The following is an 11,668-nucleotide window of genomic DNA, read 5'->3' on the forward strand; positions in this document are numbered from 1 at the left end:
TGGTGAGCTGGGAGGTGCTGTGTGCTTGGTGGTGGTACTGTGTACTTGGTGGTGGTGAGCTGGGAGGTGCTGTGTGCTTGGTGGTGGTACTGTGTGCTTGGTGGTGGTGAGCTGCGAGGTACTGTGTACTTGGTGGTGGTGAGCTGGGAGGTGCTGTGTGCTTGGTGGTGGTGAGCTGGGAGGTGCTGTGTGCTTGGTGGTGGTGAGCTTGGAGGCACTGGTGCTGTGTGCCCTCCCTGGGACACACTGGGCCTGCACAGAGCCACGGCTCGGCTCCTGGACTCTCCCTGGGCCTGCACAGAGCCACGGCTCGGCTCCTGGACTCTCCCTGGGCCTGCACAGAGCCACGGCTCGGCTCCTGGACTCTCCCTGGGACTGCACACCACTTTTTTGTTTTTCTTCGTTATTTTCTAATTGCAAAGGAATTTGGTGCGTGTTTTAACGCTCACCTCTTGCTCATCTCTGTTTTCTGAGGCCCTGGGATGAACAGGAACGGCTTATAGTATAAAACAGGCAGTTCTTTTGTTTTAAAAAAGAAAATAGGAAAAACACGGAGAGGGAAAACTATGGGACCATATCCAAAAAAGACTGTGCCGTGGTCCTGCTTGCTTTAAATATCAGGCTTAAAGATCTCTTAGGAAATTCCATTTTCCCCCTAAGTGAAATTCTAGCTAGGGAATACTCTGGAGCAGAGACTCGGCAGAGATGCTGTTGACTCATTGCAGACCTGGGCAGCGGGGCTGTGGCTGTCTGTCAGACCTGGGCAGCGGGGCTGTGGCTGTCTGTCAGACCTGGGCAGCGGGGCTGTGGCTGTCAGACCTCGGGAGCGAGGCTGTGGCTGTCTGTCAGACCTGGGCAGCGGGGCTGTGGCTGTCTGTCAGACCTGGGCAGCGGGGCTGTGGCTGTCTGTCAGACCTGGGCAGCGGGGCTGTGGCTGTCTGTTAGACCTGGGCAGCGGGGCTGTGGCGGCCGCGCGTTCACCGCCCTGCAGAGACGCAGGCGTTGCCTGCCCTTCCTTCTCGGCTCCGGCATAAATCACATCACAGTATTTTCCTGACAAGCTCTTAAATCTACGACTTGTAATGAACAGTGCAGTTTCTCCTCGCCCTGCTAGGAATCACTAATTAAACACAGACTTCACATACAAGGTCAGTTATTGGAAATGCTGTGTTAACAGCTCCATATTAAAAACAACCCCAAGTGAGCGGGCCCCTGTGGGAGCTGGCGTCCAAGACGCCCGTCCCACGGAGGCCGCTGGAGGAGGCCGCTGGAGGAGGCCGCTGGAGGAGGCCGCTGGAGGAGGCCGCTGGAGGAGGCCGCTGGAGGAGGCCGCTCGGGCTGGTGACCACAGTGAGGTTGCTTCAGGCAAATGCCACCTTAAAAATCGGAATTGTGGGATGTCACTTGGGCTATCATGGAGATTGCACCACCCAGCTCAGCCAGGGGCTGCGTGCGGGACCCCGCTGGCTGAGCCGGTCTCCAGCTTGGGTGGGTTGACTTCCGGCAGTGGAAGTAAGTCACACCTCCACCCACCGGGAAACCCAAGGCCAGGCCTTCCAAGTGCCCGGCCGCCGCAGTCATCACAACCACGAGAGGCACACGGCCCAGCCCTCTGTGGACAAGCCAATGGCCAGTCAGAGCAAGGGACAGCAATCTGGCGGCTCACCGGCCCCGCGCCCGGGAGCCGTCTGCGGGTGCCCCGGAGGCTGCGATCGCCCTCCGCTCACCCCCTTCCTCCCATGCATCAGTTACAAGGGAGCTGGCACATGACCTTCTCGCCTGTCGGACCTCAGTCCACTCCCAGGAGAACCAAACCAGCCGCCCTGCAAGCCCCCGTTATCCTTCAGATCGCTGACCCGCCCTGTATCACTAACCGTGAGCCCCTGTGAGCCCGCGGAGGTGCCCACACAGTAACCCCAACAACTGCAGTGCACGTGAGCGCAGGTGACCAACGATGCCGCCGCCGCCGCCGCCGCGAATCACGGTGACCACGTGGCAATGCGCGGCCCACGCCCTCTGCCCTGAGGAGCGGCTCTGCCGAGTCCCAAGCGCAGGGCTCAGTCCCTGGGGCCTCCCGGGTGGACATGGAAGAACTGGCCAGGGCACCTCTGAGACAGCACGCTGCCCCGTAGACCAGCGAGGGCAGGTTCACGGCACAGCCCCAGATGTGGGCCAGGTGGCAAGGAGAGAAGGGGAGTCCGGGAGACGCCAGGCCGACACTTGCGGAGAGCTGGGCTGGGGTGCGGCCGGTCTGGGCTACCAGACCTGATGCGCTGCCCAGCCCCCGAGGGCCCCCCCGCCAGGGTCACAGCCCCCGAGGGCCCCCCCGCCAGGGTCACAGCCCCCGAGGGCCCCCAGCCAGGGTCACAGCCCCCGAGGGCCCCCAGCCAGGGTCACAGCCCCCGAGGGCTCCCCCATCCAGGGTCACAGCCCCCGAGGGCCCCCAGCCAGGGTCACAGCCCCCGAGGGCCCCCCATCCAGGGTCACAGCCCCCGAGGGCCCCCAGCCAGGGCGACCCCGTTCCGAATCAGACTCCGCTCACTTCTCCGCCCCTCACCACCAAGCTCAATGGGCGTGGGGTGACGTGGACTTCACCTCCAGGAAAATGAAACTGGCAGCTTTCACAGGAATGAAAGAATGAACACCAAGAGTGGGCCACGAGCGACGGCGAGAGCCGCGTTTCCAATGTGTGGCACATGAACACACGCTGGGCCGGAAGGACCCGAGTCTGCCTCCTCCTCCAGGGCCGCTGGCTCGGCGTGCCCTTCAGCCAAGGTCATTTCCACCCCTGCTCTTGTGGACGGCTCCGCCTGGCACCTGACAGGAGACCCAACGCACAGGAAATGGAAAAACTTACTGAAGCCATTTTCCCTGCCAGGGTAGAAACAGTCCAAAGTGGGACGCTACACCACCACGGCCGTGGTGCCAAGTCGTGAAATGCCATTCCAGCACCTTCCAAGTGCAGCAAGAGGAAGCCAGAGATGAGCAGAACAGAGCCGGAGGCCGGGACTCCTCGGGGATGAGCCGGCCGCCAGGCCCGCGGCTGCCGAGTATCAGAGCAAGGGGGCCGCCGACCCTTCCCTCCCCAGCCCCCCGGAGCCCCTCAGCCAGGGCCGGCCGGCGGCCCCGCACTGGCATCAACCTGACAGCAGGATGAAGCGCTTCCACTGCGCAACGCGATTGCATGGTGGTGCTTGCACACGCGCACACGCACACACACACACCTGGTGTGCTTAGCAAAGTCACCTCCTTTTTCTTTTTTAAGTGAACCGCAACGTGGCAAGGGATGACTATTTCCGTTATTTATTTTCTGAGTATGTGGTACTGAGACCCCCAGGGCCTCATGCGTGCCAGGCACGGCGCTCTGCCCCAGCCACCCCCCAGCCCACCTCCCCTTACTGTTTCTTGGTCCCCTCCTTCTAGCACCTTCCTGAAGTTTTCCGTGGGTCCCACGCAAGTCCACGAGGCATCTCATCCCTCCCTCTCCCCTCCCCTTCCCTCCTTCCCTCCCAGCTGGTCTGCCCTCCCCACCAGCCCTCTTGGTGGTCACTGGGTTTTCCATTCTGCACATGAAAGCAAGCACGCAGTCATGGTTTTGTGTTTGGTGATCATCATAATCATCAGAGACATCAGAGCACACATGCTGGGAGCTTGGGGCCGTCCGTTCTCCTGAGCAGAACAAGGCTGGTCTCACACGTCACACGGAGTGCAAAAGTCCTCGAGTGCATGGGGGCACGCACGCACGCATGCGCACACATGCACAGGCACACACAAGTGCACAGACACACACGTGCATACATGCACACGTGCACACACATGCACAGGCAAACACACATGCATGCACATGTGCATACATGCACACACGTGCACATGCACACTCACACAGGTGCGTGCACAGGAACGCACATGCACACCTGCATGCATACACATGCACATGTGCACGCACACACGTGCACAGGCGTACACACAGGCAAGCACACACACACCGACACACACAAGTGCACACATGCATGCACACACACGCATGCACGTGCACACAGGCACACTCACCCACATGCAAACAGGCATGCAAAGCACACACACACATGCGCACACACACAGCACACACACATGCGTGCACACATGCACACATGTGTGTGCACACACACATGCGTGCCTACACACGCGCACACAGGCATGCGCACGCACACATGCACGCACACACGCACACACATGTGCACACACGCAGCACACACACATGCACACACACGCAGCACACACACATGCACGCACACACGCACACACATGCACACAAGGATCCGGAAACAAGATGCTGCCCCCTGGGGTCACCGTCCCTGCTGCAGACCCCACAAGGCAGCCGGGCAGGAGACCCTTCTGTCAGCTCCAGTGGTGACTTACTGGGAGACTTTGAGAGAGAAATGCTGTAATTCCTTTCTGTGCAGCCGTTCACATCGGGAAGGCAGAAGACTCTGCCGAGCACTTCCCTCTCCAAAATGGCAGACCCACCGGAGTTGTCAGGTGTGCAGGCTAGACCCACACCCAGCTGTCAGGTGTGCAGGCTAGACCCACGCCCAGCTGTCAGGTGTGCAGGCTAGACCCACGCCCAGCTGTCAGGTGTGCAGGCTAGACCCACGCCCAGCTGTCAGGTGTGCAGGCTAGACCCACGCCCAACTGTCAGGTATGCAGGCTAGAACCACACCCAGCTGTCAGGTGTGCAGGCTAGACCCACGCCCAGCTGTCAGGTGTGCAGGCTAGAACCACACCCAGCTGTCAGGTGTGCATACTAGACCCACGCCCAGCTGTCAGGTGTGCAGGCTAGAACCATACCCAGCTGTCAGGTGTGCAGGCTAGACCCACGCCCAGCTGTCAGGTGTGCAGGCTAGACCCACGCCCAGCTGTCAGGTGTGCAGGCTAGACCCACGCCCAGCTGTCAGGTGTGCAGGCTAGACCCACGCCCAGCTGTCAGGTGTGCAGACTAGACCCACGCCCAACTGTCAGGTATGCAGGCTAGAACCACACCCAGCTGTCAGGTGTGCAGGCTAGACCCACGCCCAGCTGTCAGGTGTGCAGGCTAGACCCACGCCCAGCTGTCAGGTGTGCAGGCTAGAACCATACCCAGCTGTCAGGTGTGCAGGCTAGACCCACGCCCAACTGTCAGGTATGCAGACTAGACCCTCGCCCAGCTGTCAGGTGTGCAGGCTAGACCCACGCCCAGCTGTCAGGTGTGCAGGCTAGACGCACGCCCAGCTGTCAGGTGAGTCAGGTGAGCAGCCTGGGCAGCTGATTACAGCCAGGCTTTGTGCTTTGAGCTGCCGCCGCCGCCGCCACCACCTATGGAAGGATCTAGAAGAGGCTGTAGTTGCAGGCACCCAGCCTTCCCACCTGGCTGGATGCGTGGCCCTGCCTTGGTTTTTCCAATAACAACTTTGTGACGACTAGGGATACTTTTTTAAGTATATGAACTTAACGTTATCATTTTACATAGGGATTTGTGCCTGTGTCCTTCACTTGTGGACTAACGTCTACAAATCCCAGTTAGCATAACAGATGACTGTATAAGACCCTTGTACTGACTACACTATTCATTTTGTGATTTGCAAATATACATTGAAGACTTTTCTCTTTTAAAGGGAACACAGTCACATCATCAATTACTGAAAACGCTACGTGTACTCAGGACCATTATGAGTTCATAGTCTATATTTTATACTTCAAATGTTTCAGACTGTAAAGCATCATTAAAATTTTAAGAAAAAAAATCAACCCTTACTTCAGAGACTCACTATACCCTTTGTGCTACAAAGCATGGCGTAGTTCCCTCTGGTCTGACCACTAGCCTTCAATTAAATGTCCACCAGCCACGTCTACCCTTGTCCTCCATTCCAAACGCCTGTACAATGCATGGGCCCTGAGTCATTTTCCTGGGTGTCCAAGACACTTGTCCACTTTCACAGGAAACTAAGAAATAAACGCTCTGAAAGCATTCAAAAGACAAACCAAAACTACTTTTTTACTCATATGAAATTCAGGATCGTGAACCCTATTTTATGAAGTATGAGTGCTATCAAAAAGAAAATGTCAAATGAAGTCATAAATTCAATCATCACCGTCTTCTCCAGATGGTGTGATGGCTTCCTTCAGACCAGTTTAGCCGGAACGGCCCCGTGGCTCACAATCAGTGGGACACGGAGCACATTACAGAGCAGGTTGTTTTCCAAACCTCCAGACGCACAGACTCTCTGGTGAGTTGACATGATATTCAAATCCATCCACGTAATGTGCACAGCCCACAAAATGCCAAAGGACAATTGACGTGGCACCTGCCCAGAACTCCAATCGCTCTAAAAAGCTGCGGCGCCGTCAGGTCATGAAGTCTCCCACGTGTGAGCAGAGCCCTCCTCCATTTAAAACAGGAAGTTCTGAAGATCAAAGGAAAGTTTAAAACAAAAACACCAACTTCCCTGGTGCCCATGACGCCCACTCCATTGACAGGGAGGGGCTCGGGGTCAGCACCGCGCATCCAACATCAGCCCCGCATGTCACTGGTCAGCACCCGTGTCACCGGTCAGCCCCGTGTGTCATCGGTCAGCACCCGTGTCACCGGTCAGCACCCGTGTCATCGGTCAGCACCCGTGTCACCGGTCAGCACCCGTGTGTCATCAGTCAGTACCCGTGTCACTGGTCAGCACCCGTGTCACCGGTCAGCACCCGTGTCATCGGTCAGCCCCGTGTGTCATCGGTCAGCCCCGTGTGTCATCGGTCAGCACCCGTGTCATCGGTCAGCCCCGCGTGTCATCGGTCAGCACCCGTGTGTCATCTGTCAGTACCCGTGTCACTGGTCAGCACCCGTGTCATCGGTCAGCCCCGTGTGTCATCGGTCAGCACCCGTGTCATCGGTCAGCCCCGCGTGTCATCGGTCAGCACCCGTGTGTCATCTGTCAGTACCCGTGTCACTGGTCAGCACCCGTGTCATCGGTCAGCCCCGTGTGTCATCGGTCAGCACCCGTGTCATCGGTCAGCCCCGTGTGTCATCGGTCAGCACCCGTGTCACCGGTCAGCTCCGTGTCATCGGTCAGCACCCGTGTCATCGGTCAGCACCCGTGTCACCGGTCAGCACCCGTGTCATCGGTCAGCCCCGTGTGTCATCGGTCAGCACCCGTGTCATCGGTCAGCACCCGTGTCACCGGTCAGCACCCGTGTCATCGGTCAGCACCCGTGTCATCGGTCAGCCCCGTGTGTCATCGGTCAGCACCCGTGTCATCGGTCAGCACCCGTGTCATCGGTCAGCACCCGTGTCATTGGTCAGCGCCTGTGTCATTGGTCAGCACCTTGGAGGGGACTGGGAAGGTGGCTCAGTGGTAGAGCACTTGCCTTGCATGCATGAGGCCCTGGGTTTGATTCCTCAGCACCACATAAACAGAAGAGGCCGGAAGTGGCGCTGTGGCTCAAGTGGTAGAGCACTGGCCTTGAGCTGAAGAGCTGAGGGACAGCGCCCAGGCCCAGAGTTCAGGCCTAGAGGCCTGGGGGATGCTCCGACAGCCAGGCTGGGGAGGGCAGCAGGGGTGCGGGGCAGAGGGCAGCAGGGGAGGAAGGAAGGGCAGCTCACAGGTCCGCACCCACCCCAGCCGTGTGAGGCTGGTCAGGAGCGTCAGGAGCAGCCCCTGCAGGAGCCTGCAAGGCCGGTCTGACTCCATCAGGACCGGGGAGGGCACGGGCTCCCCTGGCTGGGGATGGAACCTGGGGGAAGGGAGAGCGGGAGAGGAGGCGGCGAGGAGCCTACCTCGCCAAGGGCCGGCAGTGACAGAGCGGAACTGCCCCCGTGTTCCAAGACCTTGAGACTCAGGCCTGGCCCGAGAGGGGCAATGATCCTGACTGGGCAGCCGGCCCTGTCTGGACCAAGCCTCTCTCTCCTCAGTCCACATGGTAGAGAGCCTTTGGCTGGAGCTGCATCTGAGATTATCGGCAGTGTTAACTACTCTACGGCCACCACTTAATCTATATGGTAAAAGTGGGGTGGAACCAACAAAATGGTACAGATTAGTCACAGCTGTGTGTGCACCTTTATAATCCCAGACACTTGGGGTCACGGATAAGAGGATCCTGGTTCAAGGCCAGCATAGAACCAGATCAGCAAAGATCAGCAAGACTCCGTCTCAAAGAACAAGCTCAGCATGGTGGTACCTGCTTACAAACCCCAGCTCCACGGCAGGGTAAGTGTGAGGGTCTGAGGCAGCCCGGGGGAAAAGCACAAGATCCTATGTGAGCATAACGAAGGCAGAAACAGGGGCTGCAGGTGTGGCTCCGGCGAGGTAGCGTGCCCCGCAGGGAGGCCGCCGAACGCAAAGCCAGTATTACCAAGACACAGTGGGGAAAAGACTCCCAAGCTGGACCGAGGAAGACAGCGCTGACACGTGAAGTTCCGCCAGTGGCCAGACTCCCAGGCGCTCCCAGCCTGGGCCTGAGCAAGCACTCAAGAGAAGCTGGCGTGCTGAGATGTCTCGGGTCAGGGCCGCGCAGGGCAGGTGCGGGGGGCGTGGCGTTGGCCACCTGTGCTGGGGAGGTGGGGAGCCTGTGCGCCGGCGCTAGCCAGCTTGGCTCCCCCCAGGTGTTTTCCCATCTGCTAACAGAGCATGAGTTTGTTTACTCTTAAGATCCCTAAATATCTGGAGTATTTAAGGAGCAAATGACACTGACCAAGATTACTCACCAGCAAAGGAATGAACTGCTCAAAGTACTATGGCTAGCTGCTTAAAAGCTTGACCCATCCCCAGGCCCGGACTGGCACGGAGAGCCCTCTGCATGAGGGACACGGGCCAGGGCTGCATTTTGATCCACAGAAAGAAGACGCGAACTTGCATCCCCGGCCGCGTCCATCTCCCTTGTACCAGAAGCTTCAGAAACTGGTATTTACTTTCCAAGCTGAACGCTATTACATAAATAACTTGGAAACTTCAAGTGCTATTTGTGAGGCCTGCCAGCAATGTAACCGCAGAGAAGGCCCTGGCCAGGACGTATTCACGAGCAGCCGGGAAGCGGCTCTGAGGGAGACGCACCCGCCGCGGCAAAGAGGTGTTCTCCTCAGAAAGAATGCAAGAATCGACTGTCAAATAAGGAAAGGAAAAATGGGTCTGGCAATAGCACCAGCGGACAAAGGAACACTTAAGAACAGTTAAGGAAGCGGAGGACACAGAGTCTTGCTGATTAACACGTTATTGTTACTGCTAGCTTTAAAAATGCATTCGAACATTTCTCTCATACTTTCCCTGCCCGCAGATTAGCTGTAAAAATGTCTTCACTGGGCTAAATGACAAAGAAAAGCCACTTGGCTCCGCGCCGGCCTGGCTGTGTGATCTGGACGTGAACTGTCGGTTCACACTCCTCACCTGACAAGCCAGGACCTCCGCCGGCGTGCAGCGGGGCGGAGGCCTGCCTGGGTCTCACGTCTGACCGCTGACCACCGCCCTTCCCCGGGGACGATGTAGAAGATCATATGAACCGGCAGGCCGGGAAACAGCGCCGGGGCACCAACGCAGGACAGAGCCACACGGTATCGGCCTTCAGACTCCACACAGTGGTGACCCCGGCGGAATCTCCTAGTGACTTCAAGAAAGCAATCACGAATCTGTCACAAACTCGCGAATCAGTGTCCACAAGGAACCTGTGTGTAAGTCTTCAGGAGGCGAAGTAAGATTAAAGATGGAGAAAGATCTCACCATCGTCCTTTCCCAGAAAGAGCTGTGGGCAGAGAGCCGCAGCCACACTTCCAAGGCTCTCGGGGGGGGAAAGCTCGACTCTGCCTCCAGACCATGCTCAGCGTGGCCCACGGACAGGGGTCAGTGGACAAAGCCCCACACCAGCACAGAAAGGGGCAGGAATGACCCACAGACAGACAAGTGACCACGACCTTCGCAGGCCTCCTCTCCCCTCTGCGCCGGTGGGCTGGGGGCTCTCTTCCTAGGATGTGCTACTCAGTGGGAAGCGAGTGCTGTTTGCTTTATAACTAACACATTTTGCCAAGAGGAAAAAAATGGGATCCCTACCAAAACCCGGGCAGGGACGGTGGCCCGGAAGACACTCTTAGCCAGTTTCAAATTCCCACAGGAGGCCAAGACGGGCGGATAACATCCCCTGTGGTATCCAGAGGCCCCTGACAGTGGCACGCACACACGCGTGCCCTCGCAAACGCACACACACACACACACACACACACGCAGAGCCAGGGCTTGAACTTGAACCTAAAGCAGAGCTCGACTCTAGCTCTATTCACAACTGATCCTAATGTGTTACCACGGGGCTGCAGATAGTCCCTCCCTCCCTCCTCTCCCTCTCTTTATTGTTTCTCCCTCTCTCTCTCCCTCCCTTTCTCTCCTCTCCCTCTTACCAACTCTGGCAATATTTGTTGGTTCCCTCTTCCCCCATGTGGAAGATACTCCCCAACTTTACAGTGCAGTCGGTTTTAAGAGGAAAGAAAACCAGGCCTTCGCTCGGGAGACAGGCTGGTTCTGTACAAGAACCTCCTCTGCTGGTGCTGCTGGCTGTGGCCGGAGACCGGGACCTTCTGCGTGGGCAGCACAGGCAGCGTGGACGTGTGCCACTCACTGAGGCTCTTCTAGAAGCATCTGTCCTCAGATGGAATTCCCACAGCAGGCTGCTCCTCCAAGATCCGCTTTAGGCTTTTTGAAAAGACTAAATGGACTTGTTCTCCTCTTTTTCTAGTTTTCGTACCATTATCATCCTTGTCATGATTAAACGAAATGTATCTGAGGAGCCTGAGGAAGGCGTTAGCCGTTCGTTAACTATGGAACGCCCCCTCTGCGTCCTCGCTGGCCTTCTCAATGGGTCTCCCTGAACTTGCTGCTCGAAGCTCACACAGCACTGACTTTTAACATGAGCTCTGGACCTTCTAAGAACCCACTGGAGAGAAGTACAGAAAGCAACTTGCTAGCGTTCGGGGCATTGTTAGCATCCACGCCCAAATGCCCAGCCCTGTACCGTGAATGCAGCATCGGCCCCACCCCACCCCCTCCCAGATAACTACGCACACACTCACCTTCTCACAGAACTCAGGAAGATGACTGAATGTAGAAACTTTCTGGGTTTTGGGGGTTTTGGGGTGTTTTTTCTTTAATGGGCCTGGGAAGGACCTGCACAAGTCTGCCGACTCAGACTAAGCTTAGTAGACAAATGCATGGGTAGCTCTTTGGGGGGCAGGCACTAAGCAGGTGCTCTGTCACTTTTTGCTAAGTAGGGTCTCTTGTTTAGCCCAGGGCAGCCTGCCAGGCCTGGTCTGCCAGCACAGGTAAGACTAAAGGATGAGCCACCGTGCTGGCTTCGTGGTGCTGAGAGGGGACATTTTGCTGCCTCTCCGTTCCTAGGACCTGCAGTGACAGATGTGGCCCTGCCCCACCTGCGTGGCATATCTCTGATAGAAATAAGAAACCATGGCCCCGAAGATGCTCTGCCCAGAGGCAGAACTGCCCACTGCGGGGCCACACAGGAGTGCGTGCGGTGCTGCCCGAGGAAGACACCGCCACCCTGCGGGCGTGCTGGAGGGCCTCACGCACTGCCAGGGACAGAGCCCGGCATGTTCCGCGCCTGCCTCACCTGGTCGTCATAGCGGTAGGTGAGGAGCTGCTCCCCCGTCGTGTCTTCCAGGAAGCTCCCCTGA

General features: G+C 57.7%; 1 protein-coding gene across 1 annotated transcript in view; it reads right to left on the reverse strand.

Annotated features, from left to right (window-relative positions):
• Adamtsl3 (ADAMTS-like 3) overlaps nt 1–1,581 on the reverse strand; it is a 97,566-nt gene extending 95,985 nt beyond the window's left edge. Inside the window, exons 1-2 of the mRNA XM_013011849.1 lie at nt 1,524–1,581; nt 1,247–1,376 (exon numbers count right to left, since the gene is read on the reverse strand). Coding sequence (XP_012867303.1) covers nt 1,247–1,376; nt 1,524–1,581 — 188 coding nt within the window. The remainder of the gene's footprint in view (nt 1–1,246; nt 1,377–1,523) is intronic.
• Nucleotides 1,582–11,668: the final 10,087 nt, after the last annotated feature.

The sequence above is a fragment of the Dipodomys ordii genome, unplaced genomic scaffold (assembly GCF_000151885.1).
Source record: "Dipodomys ordii isolate 6190 unplaced genomic scaffold, Dord_2.0 Scaffold15, whole genome shotgun sequence".
In the NCBI taxonomy this organism is placed as follows: Eukaryota; Metazoa; Chordata; class Mammalia; order Rodentia; family Heteromyidae; genus Dipodomys; species Dipodomys ordii.